This window comes from Lathyrus oleraceus, chromosome 3, assembly GCF_024323335.1.
Source record: "Lathyrus oleraceus cultivar Zhongwan6 chromosome 3, CAAS_Psat_ZW6_1.0, whole genome shotgun sequence".
In the NCBI taxonomy this organism is placed as follows: Eukaryota; Viridiplantae; Streptophyta; class Magnoliopsida; order Fabales; family Fabaceae; genus Lathyrus; species Lathyrus oleraceus.
In genome coordinates, this window is record NC_066581.1 from 202,692,987 (window position 1) to 202,712,880 (window position 19,894).

The 19,894-nt window shown below is 34.3% G+C and overlaps 2 protein-coding genes across 2 annotated transcripts; one reads left to right on the forward strand and one right to left on the reverse strand.

Annotated features, from left to right (window-relative positions):
* Window positions 1-10,007: 10,007 nt before the first annotated feature.
* Window positions 10,008-17,571, forward strand: LOC127126296 (uncharacterized). The gene is made up of 15 exons (XM_051055193.1): window positions 10,008-10,236; window positions 10,631-10,735; window positions 11,255-11,323; window positions 11,573-11,662; window positions 11,779-11,862; window positions 12,195-12,359; window positions 13,499-13,686; window positions 14,047-14,119; window positions 14,526-14,579; window positions 15,046-15,303; window positions 15,641-15,847; window positions 16,026-16,129; window positions 16,441-16,585; window positions 16,855-16,989; window positions 17,099-17,571. The coding sequence occupies exons 1-15, from the start codon at window positions 10,147-10,149 to the stop codon at window positions 17,270-17,272; spliced, it is 1,941 nt and encodes a 646-aa protein (XP_050911150.1). The 5' UTR covers window positions 10,008-10,146; the 3' UTR covers window positions 17,273-17,571.
* Window positions 17,541-18,985, reverse strand: LOC127126297 (dehydration-responsive element-binding protein 2F). The gene has a single exon (XM_051055194.1). The coding sequence runs from the start codon at window positions 18,899-18,901 to the stop codon at window positions 17,858-17,860; it is 1,044 nt and encodes a 347-aa protein (XP_050911151.1). The 5' UTR covers window positions 18,902-18,985; the 3' UTR covers window positions 17,541-17,857.
* Between the last annotated feature and the right edge of the window lie 909 nt (window positions 18,986-19,894).

Genomic DNA, 19,894 nt, shown 5'->3' on the forward strand with positions numbered 1-19,894 from the left:
TTAGTTTTCTTGGTCATGTGGTTTCAAGAGGTGGTGTTGCTGTTGATCCTTCTAAGATAGAAGCGGTATCTAAGTGGGAAGCTCCGAAGTCAGTTTCTGAGATAAGGAGTTTTCTTGGACTTGCAGGTTATTATAGGAAATTCATTGAGGGATTTTCTAAGTTGGCGTTACCGTTGACGGTGTTGACTAGAAAGGGGCAAGCGTTTGTTTGGGACTCAAAATGTGAAAAAGGTTTCCAAGAGTTAAAGAGAAGGTTAACTACTGCTCCTATTCTGATATTACCAAGTCCATCGGAACCATTTGAGGTTTACTGTGATGCTTCATTGTTGGGTTTGGGTGGTGTTTTGATGCAGAATAAGCAGGTTGTAGCTTATGCTTCGAGACAACTGAAGGTTCATGAGAGGAACTACCCGACACACGATTTAGAGTTGGCAGCTGTGGTATTTGTTCTGAAGTTATGGAGGCATTACTTGTACGGGTCAAGATTTGAGGTTTTCAGTGACCATAAAAGTTTAAAGTATTTGTTTGATCAGAAAGAGCTGAATATGAGACAGAGGAGATGGTTAGAGTTTCTGAAGGATTATGACTTTGGTTTGAATTACCATCCGGGTAAAGCAAACGTAGTGGCTGATGCATTGAGTCGAAAATCATTGCATATGTCTATGTTAATGGTTAAGGAATTGGATTTAATTGAGCAGTTTAGAGACTTAAGTTTGGTGTGTGAGAGTACTCACAATAGTGTTAAATTGGGAATATTGAAGTTAACGAGTGGTATTCTGGATGAGATTAGAGAGGGTCAGAAATCCGATGTGCTTTTGGTTGATAAGTTGACTCTAGTGAATCAAGGTCAAGGTGGTGAATTCAGAGTTGATGAGAATGGCATTTTGAAATTTGGTAATCGGGTGTGTATTCCGGATGTTACCGAACTTAAGAAGATTATTCTTGAGGAAGGACATCGTAGTGGCCTGAGTATTCATCCTGGGGCTACGAAGATGTATCATGATTTGAAAAAGTTATTTTGGTGGCCGGGAATGAAAAGAGAAATTGTGAGTTTTGTTTATTCTTGTTTGACTTGTCAGAAGTCAAAGATTGAGCATCAGAAGCCGTCTGGGCTAATGCAACTGTTGGCTATTCCAGAGTGGAAGTGGGATAGTATCAGTATGGATTTTGTTTCTGGTTTACCAAGGACAATTAAGAATTTTGAAGCTATTTAGGTGATTGTTGACAGATTGACAAAATCGGCTCATTTCATTCCGATCAGAATGGATTATCCGTTAGAGAGATTAGCTGAGTTGTATATTGAGAAAATTGTAAGTTTGCATGGTATTCCGTCGAGTATTGTTTCGGACAGAGATCCTAGATTTACATCGAAGTTCTGGGAAGGTTTGCAGAGGGCTTTGGGAACTAAGCTGAGATTGAGTTCTGCATATCATCCGCAGACTGATGGTCAGACTGAGAGGACGATTCAGTCACAGAAGGATCTTTTGAGGGCTTGTGTTTTGGAAAAGGGAGGTGCTTGGGATTGTTATTTACCTTTGATTGAGTTTACCTACAACAATAGTTTTCATTCGAGCATTGGTATGGCACCGTTTGAAGCTTTGTATGGTAGGAGATGTCGGACACCGTTATGTTGGTATGAGTCCGGTGAGAGTGCTGTGGTTGGACCGGAGATTGTTCAACAAACTACGGAAAAGATTAAGATGATTCAGGAGAAGATGAGGATTGCTCAGAGTCGTCAGAAGAGTTATCACGACAAGAGGAGGAAGTCACTTGAATTTCAAGAGGGAGATCATGTGTTTCTTCGTGTTACTCCGATAACTGGGGTTGGTCGAGCTTTGAAGTCGAAGAAGTTGACACCTCGATTTATTGGTCCTTATCAGATTTTGGAAAGGATAGGGGAGGTAGCCTATCGTATCGCTTTACCGCCATCACTTGCGAATTTGCATGAGGTTTTTCATGTGTCTCAGTTGAGGAGGTACATTCCTGATCCGTCGCATGTGGTCCAAGTAGATGATGTACAGGTGAGAGATAACCTGACTATTGAAACATCACCTATGAGGATCGAGGATCGAGAGTTGAAGCAGTTGCGGGGTAAAGAGATTGCTTTGGTAAAGGTAGCTTGGGGAGGACCAGCAGGTGGCAATGTGACTTGGGAACTTGAGAGTCAGATGAAGGAGTCTTATCCGGAGTTATTCGCTTGAGGTATGTTTTCGAGGACGAAAACTCTTTTAGTGGGGGAGAGTTGTAACACCCCGATAAAATATGATAATTATTTAATTTAAGTTTAATAGTATATTATGATGATAATATGAATGAGAGTGTATTATTTTTCAAAATAAAAGATAAACCATTCATATATATTATTATTAGTATATTTATTAATTTAATTAAATAATTGGAATATTATTGGATTATTATTATTGGAATAATAAAGTTGGAATCAGTAAAGAGTCCCATTTGGGTAAAAAGGTTTTACACGTGAAAACAGAGAAGAAACTGAGAAAGGGAGAAGAAGAGGCTAGGGCTCAAGAGGAGAATTCACGATAGTTGAAGGTCAAAGAAGGATTGGCCGGATTAACTCAGGTAAGGGGGGTTTATCGTCGTTTAATGGGTATTATGGGTTAACATGTAATGGGTAGTAATAAGCCATTGAATTGACCCTAATCAGGATGATGAATGCTGAAAATTGTGAACTTATGGATGAATGAGATATGGGTTTATAATTGGAGAAAATTCGTAGGAATTAGATATAACAAGGTTAGAAATTGTGAAATTGAATGAGTATGTTCTGTGTTAGATAATATGAACGAATGATGTGTAAAAATTGGACTGTGGGAGGTTGGATCTGAGAAATCTCGTAGCAGAGAAAAACCCATAACAGATCTGGAATTCTGGTTTCTGGTTATACGCGTATGACACTAGGCCATACGCGTATGAGATGGCCTGGAGGGGAGGAGAATGGCGCTGATACGCGCCATACGCGTGTACTTACGCGTAACCTGGGAGTGGTACGCGTATGGGGTGAAGCCATACGCGTATGAAGGAAGAAGATGAATGTTTTAACGTAGTTTTGTCTCTGTTGGTACGCGTATGGGAGAAGTGCTACGCGTATCATACGCGTATGAGACAGGCCATACGCGTATGGGCTTGGCTAGGAAATGTGCCATACGCGTATGGGCATGAGGCATACGCGTATGGGCAGAAGTTTGGTTTTTCTGAGCTGTTGTTGTGCAGTTTTGGTCGTTTCAGCTGAGTGATGTAATTTAGCTGATGTATGATATAGTAGGGATCATTTCCCGCTGTCTTGAGTAGTATAGGTATTAGTAGAGTGTGCTAATACTGTGATTTATTATTTGGCATGACATGATATGATTCTGTGATAAATATGCTGATGATGTATGATGGTATGCATAATGCTGTGAATATATCCATTATGTATGCAATTGTGGATTGTTGTTGATGTTTGCATGCGAGGTGATTTAGCGTGCATAACATGGCCTTTATGGTGATAGCTAATTCCCATGGTGAGGAATTAGTGAGTTGTTTATGGCTTAGAGTGTGAGCATATGTCCATTGTGGATTGTTGTTGATGTTTGCATGCTAGGTGATTTAGCGTGCATAACATGGCCTTTATGGTGGTAGCTAATTCCCATGGTGAGGAATTAGTGAGTGAGTCACTAAGTCTCAAATGAGTGGGACTAGTGAGCTTGGTAGCCGTATCTGGGTTTGATCGGTGAGGTTGAACTATGTGTTCACGAATAGTCGGTACCGCATGCATGGAGTCTCATTTCATAATGTATGTATGGCGTATAATATGAATGGATGTATTCCAATATTATACGTGTGTTTTGTGTTTGTGTTTGTGTTGAGTATGATTATGAGTTGATGTTGCCGTTGCTGAATGTGTGATATGATTAGGGTGATGAATGTGTTAATTTACTTAACATTACATGATATTTTATAATGCTTATTATATCGATTGAGGAACTCACCCTTACAACTATGTTTCAGGTAACGAGCAGTGATTGAGTAGAAGCTAGTGCTTGGAGTCTAGTGTAGTTCCTTAGTGAGTCATGCTCTGGTATATGTAACATCGGGACGGGATGTTTTACTTTGTTTTCATTGTTGGTTGTTGAACAATTTTACATGTAAGGTGTTACATGGTTCAAATGTTGTTAGATTTCTATCCGCTGCGAATTGTGCAATGTTTTATTTTGATTAATAAATGAGCATGACAAGTTATTTGGTGATTGGTGTGAAGTGTCAAGTGTGACACCCTGAAATTGCATATCTACTCTGATTTATATTTTGTTGTTTTAATTAATTATTAGGGTATTTTAGAAGGGTGTTACACTGACTCTTCAAGGACTCTACGCTAGCATGCAAAAGAAAGTAGACTCCATCAAATGTGTCAAATCAGTTGCACATAAAACGTGAGTGTTTTAGTTCCCAAAGAACGTAATGATGTCACCTTCGAAAAGAAATTTGAAGTGTAACTCGTTAAAGTCACTGATACCCAAGAGACTAGAACATTTCTCTTTCGCTCTTCCAAAGATAAATAAGATAGTCTTCGACAACCGAGGATAACGCGACAAACCCTCGCTTGGTTAGGCATAAACAAAGGCTTGGGGGCAACTGTTTTTGACCGACCACATCGACCTGACCGACCACCTTTAGGAACTAGAATCCTTCTAGAATCTTCTCAACACCCGAGACCGATCCTGCTAATGAGCATAGGAGGTTCAAGCCCCAAGTTCATCCAACGACTTTCCATAATTCACTCTTAACTAATAAAAAGTTAGTTATTTTCTCTCTAGCATATATAGTGAAAATACCAATTAAGGTACCGAGTTTCAAATTTAACTTCAATTCACTATTCTCCCTCAATATATCGACTTGAGCGTTGAAGTACTAAGCTTCCATGTCAGCCCCCTCTCCATCGTGCCGAAAGTTCAGATCCACCATTACTTCGAATCCTCACTTCATTTATGGTTTCAGTACGAAACATTATTTAAAGTATAATTTTTATTGCTTTTCTTTCCTTCTTTTCATGCTAAGACCTTATCAAAATATGTACATAAATATTTATCTTTATTACTACATATTATATGTATTTTAGAGTTTGATAATAATATATTTTTAGATTTTTTATAAATTAAAATAATATATAGGTAATTATAATTTTTTTTGAAATTTTAGAATTTTAAGTAATTAGAATAATTTAATTGAATTTCCATCATTTAAATTTTTTATGTTTAAATAGATTAAGTCGTTGACAATGTCATCTCGACTTGTTATGACTTTGCAACCTTATGTGTCAGGACATTAATTCATTCAAATCTGAGTTATCTATATCAAATTACATTTACTTTAGGGAACACATAATCATGTCAAAGATGCATATTTCTTTTTAAATCGGTCTTTGACAATCTCCATTTGAGTCAACCATGTAAAATAATTAGTCATTGGGTGAGGAAAAGTTTTGAAATAACTTGATCTACCCATAATAAAATTAGTCTTCAACAATAGAAAGATGATAATACTTAGTAAGATATAAAAAAAAACCAAGAAACGTTGATTCATTGCCTATCATATAAGTTGAATGGTAAAAGGAAAAAAAAACAATTTTGAATTGAGAATAAAGGATCATGATGTTCATCAAGGTCGATGATAAAGGTGTGCAAGGTGTACTACAACACATGACCACAAATTTTGTCACGATTAAACCGTGGCTAAATATGACCCTTATATATATTTTTCCGACGATTGAGTTGTGACTGAACTAAGAGTCATACGAAGAGCCTCAAAAAGTTTAAAATGAATATGATGTCCAAACACGTATTCTTTTGACAAGAACATGATAAAAGGAAGCAAAATATGAGGAATCGAAATTCTTAACACCATCATATAATCATAGGAATAAATGTTTAAGAGTTATGATTTCAAAGAAGAAAAGAGTAGTCAAGAGAAATTCAAAAGAACAAAGAAGAATTATAAACAAGTTGAAAAAGAAAATTAGAGAGAAAAAATAGATGTCAATGTGAAAAATACAAGATTGAATTGAGATTATTTAAGAAAAAGTCCACCTAATGACTAAATTGATTAATCACTTAATTGATTAAGAAGATAAAAATTGTCATTATGGTAATTATATTGACAAATAATAATGAGTTTCGCTCATTCACAAGTTGATGCTTTTACGATGTCTATTTGTAGGTCTTAAGGCACTATGACGATATTATTTACATTAATAATTATTATTTATGCCGCACTACATTTCAACTTAAGCTAATAGATGACGTAGCGCAAATGTGCATTTGTTTAAACTTAAAACTAAATAAAATGTTAATCGATAACAAAAAGCAATCAAATTTAGGGTCAATTGAATTCTCCTAAGTAAAATGAAGGTTAAGTGAATATATAATAGTCGATTACGAGATAATCAAATAATTTTGAAGTTCACATATAGTTACACAAAGTTTCTGAAAATATTATAATCAATCAAATCACAATATGACATTTTATTCATGTTCTAGGTTTAAAATGTCGTTATCTGAAGTGATTATTGACACAAAGAGATATTATAAAGACGAAAAGCATGCATGGATGTAAGATTTTTTTAAAGTGAGGGAAGTACAAGTCAAACATGAGGCACCGTACTTTCAAAATACTATATGCACCAAGTCGGACAGAGTTAAATTATGTAAACCATATTGTTTTCGCAAGTAAACTAGTGTCACAAATACCACATTTATATATTTTTCGTAAGACAATCAAACAACCAAATAAGTTATTTATGCATGTTATCTCTTTATCTTTATGTTTTTATTTAGGCAAATTCTCAATCCAGACAATTCTCAAGCATCCCATAAAAACCAAAATTTATCCTTTTTCAAAAGGATCCTTTTAGATGCACCATCTCCAAAAATCTCCTATAACATATCATAGTTGATTAATATTTGTTTTAGTTTATATTTAAACATTTCTTAGCTCAATAACTCAAAAAATACATACTTATTATTTAATATTCTTTAGAAGAGTTAAAGAACTTATGGGCGAGACACCTCCCTTACTAATAACTTCATAAAAAAAAGATTATAATTATGAGTTATTAATCGTTATTTTGACTACGTTTAAAATTTTCTATAATTTATAAAACATATATTTTTTTGAAGCCCGGAACTAAATACAATTTATTCTTAACCAAATATTTTAACTTTTTTTACATAAATATGAGTTTTCTAAAGCAAATAATCTTATCAAATAAACTCTTTAGCATACAAGCACTAATAAAATGGAAAAATGAATAGGCTTAATCGAAGGTCGTCAATTTAACTTGTTTTTTTTGTGTGGCAATTTGACTGTTATATATTTAAACATTTCTTAGCTCAATAACTCAAAAAATACATACTTATTATTTAATATTCTTTAGATGAGTTAAAGAACTTATAGGCGAGACACCTCCCTCACTAATAACTTCATAAAAAAGTTATAATTATGAGTTATTAATCGTTATTTTGACTGACGTTTAAAATTTCCTATAATTTATAAAAACATATTTTTTTCGAAGCCCAGAATCAAATACAAATTATTCTTAACCAAACATTTTAACTTTTTTTTTACATAAATATGAGTTTCCTAAAGCAAATAATCTTATCAAATAAACTCTTTAGCATACAAACACTATTACAATGGAAAAATGAATAGGCTTAATCTAAGGTCGTCAATTTAACTTGTTTTTTTTGTCAATCCGACTAATACTTTTGGTTTGTCTCCTATATTTTATGGGTATTCCTTTTGATTTAAAAAATGCCACATTTTCGTCTCAGTGACAATTCCGAAAGTGCACTTCAGAAATGTCAAGCGAAAAAATTAATAAAACACCACCTTGCATGTTTGTTTCACTCATGATCAAAAACACCATTATTCTTCAAACTCTACCAAAAACTCCTTCCACACTCAATCAACTTTTCTAATTTAAAACACAATTTCTCTATTTTTTCACATCAAAATGAGCAAAAGAAGCTGTAATTTAAGGTAATGTACATGTATTTTCTTTCTCATTACCTACATTGATATGATTTTTTGGTTGAAAATATGAACGTTGTGTCTGAAAATACATTTTCAATTTTGTGATGAATGTCAATTGTAAGTGTATATTCAAATTAGCTCATAGTTGAATTTGGATAATTTCTGAATATTTTATGTTATAATATGCCTTAGATATAATGCACTTTGATGTTGCCCCAAAACCTATTGTGTTTACGGATGCCAAACCAGTTGATGTCAAGGTAAATGTTGACAACAAATTTATAAACGAATAAGAGTTTGTTGTTCACGATCATATGCTCCAATGGATTCGCACGGAGGATACCAAATTAGGATTCGGTGTTGAAATTAGAAGGTCAGATTATGGTTCATATAGAAGACTTGCATTTGTGACACTGAGATGCAAAAGAAACGGCAAACACATCATTCCTATCTGAAAGTTGAAACGAGATGGCACCGGTTCGAGGAAATGTGAGTATCCTTTTAAGTTGTGTGCATATCTTTAGATAATAAATAAAGATTTAATGTGATTTGTGGTACACATTATCATGCCATGTGTCACAAGTTAGTTGGTCATTCCATTTCATGTCACCTTATATTTGAATAGAAGGAAATCATTTCTGACATGACATTGAACAAGTGCAATCCAAAAACATACTTGCAACTTTGAAATGAAAAATACCTCAAAATATCTCAAATATCATGCAAGTATATAATGTGTGTGTCCGAAACAACAAGCTGATAAGATGGGATATACCTGAAATGCAACAATTGTGTAAGCTTCTGAATGATAACCATTATGTATCTAAGTATCGAGTGTGCGATGATGGAGAAACCATTTAAGATATATTTTGGAATCATCCTAATTCTATAAAGTTGTTTAACATATTTTCCAATATACTCATTATTGATTCAACATATAAAACCAACAAGTATATACTTCCACTATTGGAAGTTGTTGGTGTTACTTCTATGTAAACGACTTTTTCTGTTGGATTTTCATTTTTGAAAAGCGAAAAAAGGACAACGTTGCTTGGGCTTTAGAAGCGTGTCAACAAATGTTAAAGGACAAATAAAACACACAGAATATCATTGACATCGATCTCGATACCTCATTGATGAATTCTGTTGCAAAAGTGTTTCCTATATCATATTTATGTTTGTCATTCCTCCATAAGGTTATGTTTGGATTGATGGAACACAACAGAGCGGCGCAAAATGACACATAACAGAATGAAATGGAGCGAAACAGAATGTGTTAAGAGTCCCACATCAGATAATATATGACCTGAACATGTGCTTATAAGTGAGGGCAATCCTCACCTTACAAGGCAATTTTATAGGGATGAGTTATGCCCAATCCAAATTTTGAGATATTATCAGAGCCTATCCTAGATCACTTGTTAGACTTCCCGCATCGTCCACGCTTATGACTCACTCCTAGTCGCCTTAATTGCATCACTTTGACTTGCATTTATTGCAACCCCCGACATCTTCATTGTATTGGGTTTGAAGGGGTGAATATAATCTCATATTATTTAAAAATATGATATGTGTTGTATTTATAGGATATCCAAATTCTAAGAGAATGTAATATAAATTTCGCTCGATTGTTTGACTATTTTATTAAGAATATCATTACACCACATACACTTCAAATTGAATAAAACAAAAATTAGAAAATTAGATAAATAAATTCTATAGTATTTTATTTTAGGGATTAATTATTATGCATTATCAGTGTAAAAAGATTTACACTGTCGATTCATCACCATCACCCATTTGGATTATTTAAATTTATTACGATATCCAACGTCTAAAATTAACTGATAGTGTAAAATCATTTTACAATGTTATAGTATTTCAATCGGATCCTTTATTTTATTCCATGAATTATTTAGGAATCCAAACAAAAGAAATCTCATTAAATTTGTATGAAAAAAATGTTACGCATTAAAAAAGGAGACTTTCAATATAAAACAAAATAAAAAGAAGAGCACAAAAGTGGGTTCAGGCGACGTGAGTTTAGTAGCGCTACTGCTACCACCTGCATTTCGCTAACGTTCGTTCACCTCTCTCTCTCTCTCTACGGTGGCAATGGAGAGAGGGGCGACTAAGAAGAAATCACCACCTCTCTCTTTGGACCAATTCATCTCTATCACTGCCCCTCTTCTCGACTTGGAAAAGGTACCTACTTTCTTTCTTTTCCAATCCAATTCACTTTTCAAACTACGCGCTTCAACGTTCAGATACCCTAATTTTCGTCTACTTTCAGTTTTTCACTGGATTGTGTTTGGATTCCTCTCTAATATATATTTTTTCCCTCCCGTACAATTTGAACACTTAATCTGGAGTAAACAAAACAAAATATTACAGGAATAACTTTTGTGTATTGGGGGCAAAACACATATAATTTTAACATTTCAAGGGGATCAAATTTTTTTTACAGGGATAAACCAATTTTTGCCAACAGGGTATTGTATATTTAACCCAAAAAACTATAACTTTCAAACAATGTGTTTTAGTGTTGCTTCGAATGATGTATCTTCTTTTCAATTTTATCCCTTTGTTTTTGCTTCAGGAGGCTGAGATATCGAGTTCAATCGCCACTGGTGCATCAAGGAATTTGGATACTGCTCAAAAGAGAGGATCAACAATCCTCAATTTGAAATGTGTGGATGTTCAGGTTACCTGATTTTCAGTTCTTCTATATTGTTTTCACGATACCCTTTGCAAGTGTTTTTGAAAAAGGTGTTTTTTTTTCAATGTGTGGAATTTGATGGTTTGTTAACGGAGGCAAAGTTGAAAGACAAAGAAAGATGGAATTCAAAAATATGAAAATAACAATGAAAGTGGAAGTTTGATTTTATATTTAACTTATTTCATTAATGTTGAGATATTTTATAAGATTATGAAGCAAAAGGAGTTAGGTTTATAGTTAATTTTTTACCTTTATTTTTTTAAGTGCTTTTAAGTAGTGAGCTCTGTAGCATCAACACCTCTGAAAAAATGTTTGTCTGTGTCCGAAACCGACACCGATGTTTACTTTATTCATTTTTTCAAATTAATACTGGTGTCGACGTGTCTATGTCGGTGTCGTGTTTCCGGTGTCGGTGCTTTTTCATAGGTAGTAAGTAAGTGGAGCTTCAATTCATATGGTATTCTTATATTGCTACTCTTCTTTTGTTGTTTACTCTGAAAATAGACAGGACTTATGGGAAAGTCTCTGATCGAGCTCCAATCCACAAAAGCAGATGTTCTTCCTGCACACAAGGTAAATGGGTGATTTTCTTTTATCTGTGTCTTTTGTTACTGGTTGAGTCGACTAGATTCAGTAGGGTTTATTTAGCAGTGTATTTTATAAGGCTACTTTTATTGTATGCATAGTTTCTCTTTCCTTTTGCCTTTTTGTTATGCCATAAAACAAAAACATCTTGTGGCACTGATAGGATTAGGACCATTTTCGATGCATTAAATCAATATTGTATTACTTTCATAAATTAATGAGTTTTTTTTTTTGCAGTTTGGTACTCATGATGTTGTTGTTTTAAAACTCAACAAGGCTGATTTAGGTTCTCCTGCTCTTGGGCAAGGTGTAGTTTACAGATTAAAGGTATCTGATTGATTCGCTTTGGGAAAAGCAAAAAAAATTGTCCATGGCATTGGCTGTGGACGGTCTTGCCGTTGGATGTTACTTTTAACTTGGTTGTTTGATGCAATTTCTATCAGGACTCATCAATTACTGTTGCTTTTGATGATATACCAGAAGATGGTTTAAACAGTCCCCTAAGGCTGGAAAAAGTTGCAAATGAGGTATGCCGATAAGCTCTTACTCCCTAGGTGCTTGTTTCTTTTTGTTTAGAATATTTCTGTGGTTTGATTATAGACAATTCAATTACTAAAATGATATTCAGCATGTTTTGATATATACTATAATTGTATGTTTTTGTGAAATATATGAACTGCACTAAATAGGAACTTATTGCGATGCTTTGAATCTCGCTTTTGATTAGTTACTTGACTGTTATCTAGTGTGTTTTTGTAAACATACATGTTAGCAGCTTGCTTGGGATTTTTATCCATTTTTTTACTCAATTACTTGCTCCTGGGTTCTTATATACAGAAAATGTTTATCGTTCATCCAGGTGACGTATCACAGGATGAAAGAGGCATTAGTACAGTTGAGTAAAGGTGTGCATAAGGGTCCTGCTTCTGATTTAATCCCTGTCTTGTTTGGGGAGAGGCAACCAACAGTGTCCAAGAAGGATGTATCTTTCACTTCCATTAATAGAAATCTTGATCACTCTCAGGTGTGTAAGCTAATTTCTTGCCTGGTTGTTTTACTTTTCATTTTTTTTCTAACAGTTGTCTATTTTATGTAATAGCTTTAAATCATATTTCACAATTTCTTGCACAAATATGTCTACAATTCCTATTGCTGTCCATAAGTCCTCTTCTTTAAGGGAAATATAAAGAATTTTAATTTAGGGACTCCATAAAATATATTTTCAATTCTGAATCATTAACCACTCTCTGTGTTATCGAATATCCGCCATGGTGGATATCAGTGATGGTTTTTGGGTTTTTCCGCCATAATTCAATATTGACGGCACCATAAAACGGCTGTTATGGCTATATTTTGGCTCTCCGCCATGGACCACCATCAGCCAACGGTAACACTCACTGACCACTCTATTGTTTAATAACATTCAAAGTGTGTTTAGTGTGCTCATCATATAAGTACTTATGTATAAGCTATTTATACAACAAAATATAGAATAAAGTCAAAAGTATTTCATATAAGCTATAAGTTCTTTTCATAAGTTATCCTAGAGAGCTTATGGAAATAAGTTGGAAACAACTTATGTACATGTCATAAGCTATTTTCATAAGCTCTTCCAAATAGGTAAGCTCAAATAAGTCAATCCAAATAGACCCTTATTGTCCAAGCATAACTAGAAAGATACAATTGAACTGAGATTACATGAATTTTATCAATTGCTTCCGAGATAACTAAAGCTAAAACGTTGAACGTGCTCTACATGTAGTTGGTTGGAAATAAGTGGACCTATTAATCAGCTAAGAGTTTTGATATATAATCATTAGCTGATTATTAAAGCACTCAAAGTTATGGATACAATAGTGGTTTGTCACTTTAACTACCTGGGTAGTAAACTATTCCTTCCTGTTTGTTACTGTATGGTTAGGGGACTGGATATGTAGAATTGTTCCTGGGAAAACTCTTGTTAATTATGCCAAATCAAATTCAAGTGGTTTAACTATGCTGTGATCTTATTTTTTGTTGGTTATAGGATAGCAACTAAACAATGTATCCCTATTTTCACAATAATGGTGTTTCTGCACAAGTATTCATAATTTTTTCTTTGCACGTCGGGGCTCTGGCTTATGTTTCTAAAAATCATGTATTTACATTTTCTTATCTCCAAAGAAAGATGCAATTTCAAAAGCCCTATCGTCGAAGAATGTCTTTTTGCTACATGGACCTCCTGGAACGGGAAAAACTACAACTGTGGTGGAAATTATATTACAAGAAGTGAAACGTGGATCTAAGATTCTCGTTTGTGCTGCCTCAAATATTGCTGTTGACAACATTGTTGAGCGGCTAGTTCCACACAGGTATAATCATTTTATCATCTCTTTGGCACTATCATAGTTGGGTAGTTTTTCTGTTTGGCAGATTTTACATCGGATATCACAGATAAACAATGTCTACACCCTGCAGAAAATTGTCTACAGAATCAGTAATATTGGAATGAAATGAATATGCTTTTTCCTACTCTGGAGATCTTCTCCTTGACAAAATAATAATGGTGTGCAAATTATAAATTTTATAATTTGCAAGCCTTTTTTACAGCTTCTATTTATTTTGTTATTTTTCTCTTTCTGTGGAGAGATGTGTTCTCACTTGGTTTCGTTTCATTGAGAGTGTAAAACCACATGTCAATTCTCATTCATGATATCTAACATTTATGTTAGAGTTAAGCTGGTGAGGATTGGTCATCCTGCACGTTTATTGCCCCAAGTACTGGACAGTGCACTGGATGCTCAGGTACACAGCAACCACCTGTTTAAATGATAAAATTTGAGTATTTGTCTCACTGGGTTCTTTCACCTGTTTTTATTACTACTCCACAATAGCACCAGTAAAATAGCCAAATTTATGTTGGTGTTATGTATTTATTCTCTGTTAACCTGTTATTATTTTGTTAATAAAAGAAGATTTCATAAAGAGAATTAATAGAAGAGCAAATAAGGAAAGTTAAGATTCTCCTTGGGCTACAAAGGAAAACAACAAAAAACTGAAAAAAGGCAATACCATCCAGCTCAAAAGAGCGCTCGCACTGCAATCTATTTGGACATCCTTTCTCTCATATTGAAGCTTCAAATGAAATGTTATATTTGTCTGTGTATCATACTTGTTTTCACCCTCTCATATTGAATTTCTCTGAATTTAGGTACTACAAGGAGATAATAGTGGCCTTGCAAATGACATTCGGAAAGAAATGAAGGTAAGGTTTTAGTACCTCTGTCCCTAAGTGTACTCTTTAGTTTTTCTTTGTTCCTTTTTATAAAACCCATTTCAAATTTTCAACTACATTAATTATTCCTTTACCACCATATCCTTATGTTACATCTTTTTCTGCAATACTACTCTATGAAAGTATTAACTAATTCTCTCTCATGAAGGATAAACTTGTAAAACAACACCAATCATCAAAAAATTAATTCGGAAACCAACTTTCTTAATTCTCTTGATTTTTTCACAACCAAATCTCCACTCTAAGTATGAATTGCTTATAAAAAAAAGTATGAATTAATTATCATTTACTAAGATTATTAGCGTCACCTACTTGATGTTCTGTTGTTTCATATGATAGTTATCATTGATGATTGATGCCGGCATTAACTTCATGTTAGCACAATGTTTAGCAACATTAATTTTCAGTTTTCACAGGATATAACATTTTTTTTCAGGTATTGAATGGAAAGCTGCTAAAAACTAAAGAAAAAAATACAAGGAGGGAAATACAGAAGGAACTTAGGACTCTATCTAGAGAAGAGCGGAAAAGGCAGCAGCTTGCTGTTACAGACGTAATTAAAACTGCAGATGTAATATTAACTACTCTGATTGGGGCTTTCACTAAGAAACTTGACCGCACTTCATTTGATTTGGTGATTATCGATGAAGCTGCTCAAGCACTTGAGATAGCATGTTGGATACCTCTGCTAAAGGTAATGTTATGCCTAAACACTACATTCAATGACATTCATTACACTGTTGCATTCAGACTTTCTTTTTATCTTCTCTTGATTGCATGCCTTAGGTTATGTTTTATTGTTTCCGTCTTCTATTACTATAACTACGGCCACTAATAATCATAATCTCCAACAGCATCTTTCATTCCTCCAATAATGTCTGAAAGTGAAGTTGCTTTGAACTGGCAAAACTAACAGACTAATACTAAACCTGCACTTGATTCAGCATTAAAATTTAAAATACACAGCTTTCTAATCATTATTTCAAATGCGACTTTGATCATAATGAATTAAGTGGAATTCGTTGTTTTAGGGTACAAGATGTATCCTTGCAGGAGATCATCTTCAACTTCCTCCAACCATTCAAAGTGTTGAAGCTGAGAAGAAGGGCTTAGGAAGAACCCTCTTCGAACGACTTGCAGAACTGTATGGAGAGGAAGTCACATCTATGCTTGCCGTCCAGTATCGGATGCATCAACTTATCATGGATTGGTCTTCTAAAGAGCTTTACAACAGTAAGGTGCTCCTAATTTTCAAAGCACTCATCTTGATATTTGCATTGCAATAAAATATATATTTTTCCTCCTGTTAAACCACTAATAAAAAAGCAGAATTTATCAATCTTGAACTGAATAGTCAGATTATATTGGGGAATAACTTTTTGTTAGATCTTCATACATGGAATTATGTGATAACAGGTAAAGGCTCATTCAAGCGTTGCTGCACATATGCTATATGATCTTGAGAATGTGAAGAGGACATCTTCAACTGAACCAACCATTCTTCTCATAGATACAACTGGGTATGTTGAATGATGTTATTAGTTGAAATATGTATAATCTCAGAACTGATTTTGATTAGTCTGGACATGTGCAATAAAGATGCGACAATCTCTTCCTAATGAAAACTGTTGAACCATTATTTTGTACACAATGAATTGGCATTTTGATTAATCAATATCCAGTGTCCGGTATTAGAATTTTAACAAACATCTGAACTGATATGTGGAAGCTGGAGAGAGAAAGTCATTGTATTTCATTTGAAGCAAATATAGGTTGTTGATAGGAGCATTCAAACATAATATAATCCAGCTGATTATATTGATTGCTTCAGATGTGATATGGAAGAAAAGAAAGATGAAGAGGACAGCACCCTTAACGAAGGAGAATCTGAAGTTGCTATGGCTCATGCAAAGCGATTAGTGCAAAGCGGGGTGCTTCCTTCTGATATTGGAATCATTACGCCTTATGCTGCTCAGGTATGGAATTATTCTGTGGGAACTTTTAGTATGAAGTGTCGTGTAGCAGCGTTATAGCATAGGGGAATTTGAGCAAATTGTCACTGTTCTGTGAAATAACAGTTATAGCTATGCTAAAGCACTGTTAATTAGCTGAATTTGAACAACCAGCTATTTTTTTTGCGATCTGCGTTTGACAACATTGTTAATATAAATGTTTGGTGGGCTCAAACTTCACGTTTAAATAGTTTTATGAAAGATGACAATGTGGTCAATGTTGTTTTTGGCAGGTTGTTTTACTCAAGATGTTGAAAAACAAGGAGAACTCGCTGAAGGATATTGAAATCTCAACGGTTGATGGTTTCCAGGGAAGGGAGAAGGAAGCCATTATTATATCAATGGTTCGATCAAATTCAAAAAAGGAGGTATTTTAAACAAGTCTGCTAGTTTTTAATTTGCATCATATAGGTCTTACATGACAAATTTATAAAAGTGGCATGGAGAATAAAAGATGAGACTTGAAATATGTTTCAGGTGGGCTTTCTGAGTGATCGCAGGCGAATGAATGTGGCCGTGACACGAGCAAGAAGGCAATGCTGTATTGTCTGTGACACTGAGACGGTCAGTAATGATGGATTTCTAAAGCGGTTGGTTGAGTATTTTGAAGAGCATGGAGAATATCAGAGTGCATCTGAGTACCAGAATTAGTAGGCGAAATTGCCCAAGGTGAAGATTGCTGTTATTGCCCTCATGTGATCAATTTGTCGATTTTGGTGATGTAGATCTGTGAAGGTTTCTAAAATCTTTCTTTTGCTTGGAGGTTAATGTTTTATTGAAGAAAGAAGGCAAGGCCATTTTATTTAGAAGTGAAAATTTATTAGTCTCCATATTATAACATTTAGAATCATCTCGAATTAGAATATTTAGTTTCTTATTATTTATGTTTTTTATACTTGGTATATGATGCTTATAAACATCACTTTTAATTTAAAGTTCTTCTGTCAAAATCTTAAAATTTTGTTACATTATTGCGTGAATGTGACATGTTCTGTGCCACTACAACTATTTAAATAAGCACTTTCCTAGCTACTTTCCTACTCTTAAATTGCAGTCAATAGATTGAAATTCAGCACACATAAGACAAACAGCAATTGAGTACTAGCAGAACCAAAACAGTCTGATCTAAAGCTTAGGCTGAGTTACTAAGTAGAGTACCATATCCAACTAGATTTCAACTTCATATAAGCTATAGCTAAGGTAGTTCCTCTTTTCTTGACAGACCAGCTAAGTTTCTTAAAAATTCCAAATGGAAGTTGAGAAATTAAGCTGGTCATTCGGGTCAAATGCTTCGTGCTGGGTGGTTTCTGATTCCTGAATATCTTCAATTCCATGCATGTCAATCAATGCCTCCCAATTAATATTCATGTCTGAAAATATTCCCAAATGATCATTGTCATCTCGTGACACAGCTTCATGCACTGTTGAACTTCCTGAACTCTCAGTTTGTTCTGAGGAGTGTGTTTCTTCTTTCAGTACTCCCAGCTGTTGAAGAAACTCATGTAGGTCTATCTGTGGTTTCTCCTCCCGAAGATCTCCAACAATCTTATTCACCGATGTCTGAACATCTTTTTCCTGAAGAGGATCATCTGCATGATTCTTTTTGCTGTCTAGTACATTCTGGGTTGCATGATTCTTCTCGCTCTGTAGTACATTCTGAGTTTCTTCTGTCTTTGGATCGTCCGATGAACTAGAAAGTGATTGACTTGCAGCAACTGCATTCTGCTTAAACTCTTGTAGCCTCTGATGGATTAAATGAACACTAGGTTGAGCATTTACGTTGAGTAGTCCACAAGAAGGAAACATTGAAATGAATTTCTTCGAAGGCAACCACTTGAACTTTCCAGTTTTGATAGATGAAATAGGATGAGGTTGCAGGTGAGGAAGATTAAGGTATGCATCTGGTCCATAGAGTCTCCTTGCAGCCTCATCATAAGCCATAGCAGCTTCTTCAGCCGTGGCGAAAGAACCAAGCCATAGCCTAGTTCTCTTCTTTGGCTCTCTTATCTCAGCAACCCATTTTCCCCATGTTCTTTGACGAACGCCTCGATACTCACATGAAGCATTTTGGGGGCCACCTTTGCCCCTTGTCGGCCCTTTCTTCCATGGCTTCAAAGGAGATTTCTTGCATGATGTATCCATAACGCATAGAGGATATAGTAGAACAGAACAAGTGATGAGTGATACTTGGAATTGCATGTTATTGGAGCGGAATATGTAGGAGCAAAGAGTGGTGGTTGGTGTAAATGTTTTCACGGTTGGAGAAATAGCAAAATCCATGTGACCGTTACTGAGTACACACTACATACATACTCATACTAGCGATGTTTCAATTCATGTTTTTCTTTTCTTCATTTTCATTTCCTTTTAATCTTTCTACAATTTTTTAATTATTAATAATGTTTTAGGCTTTTCTGTTTTTGTTCTTTTTTTAAACAGCCTTAGTATAAGCGTGCATGGTCTTAACACATGACAGATATTTTACATACATTTATCATTTGAACATTGTTATTTTCATACACCAAATTAACATCAAAACTCAACAACATATCAAATGGTTAAGATGGTTTAAATATGTTAATACATTGATTAATAAATATAGCTAGGTGACAATTTATGAGAGATTCTTTGTTATATTTATTTATTTAAATTTATGAGATGCTTTTAAATTTAGTTTGGTACATGAAGCATTAGTTTTTAATATCAAACGGTTAAGATGCTTTAAATATGTTAATTACATTGATTATTTTATTTTAAAATAAATTAAAATTTTAAATTTATTTACATTAAAGATACTTCTCTAACGGAAGAGGAGGAAACATTATATCCTTAGTATACATGGCATAAAGCACAGAGTTTCTCACATCACATTAGCTATTTTTTTTTTGACAAGTATAAGTTTATTGTTGAATTTAATATAAATATTGTCAAAATATCATTTTTCCCCATTATTTATTTGCTAACAAACAAGATAAACATCTCTTTTTTTAATAGAAAAGTAAGAGAAATCTAAATATAACTATAGCTTTTGAGTCAAATTCATTTGAGTTTTCTTGACAAGATTATGACGTCCCCAGCAATGCTGTTAGCTCTGAAAACACTACATTAATTTAAGGAAGGGTGAACATGTTTACATTCCATAGATTATTCCTTTACAAGAAAAAAAGAAAGAAAGAAACATTCCATTGATTATTTTGTTTGACTATTTCACTCTACATATTCTTTCTGGTTGTGGTATTCACGGGTCACAGCTTTTCTTGAGCTTCAAATAGC

Coding starts and splice junctions, on each gene's coding strand:
- LOC127126296 (XM_051055193.1), top strand. CDS start 10,147: ATGGAGAGAGGGGCGACTAAGAAGAAATCACCACCTCTCTCTTTGGAC. Junction 15,848..16,025: donor AAGAGCTTTACAACAGTAAG/GTGCTCCTAATT, acceptor ATGTGATAACAG/GTAAAGGCTCATTCAAGCGT. Junction 16,586..16,854: donor TTACGCCTTATGCTGCTCAG/GTATGGAATTAT, acceptor TGTTTTTGGCAG/GTTGTTTTACTCAAGATGTT.
- LOC127126297 (XM_051055194.1), bottom strand. CDS start 18,901: ATGGATTTTGCTATTTCTCCAACCGTGAAAACATTTACACCAACCACC.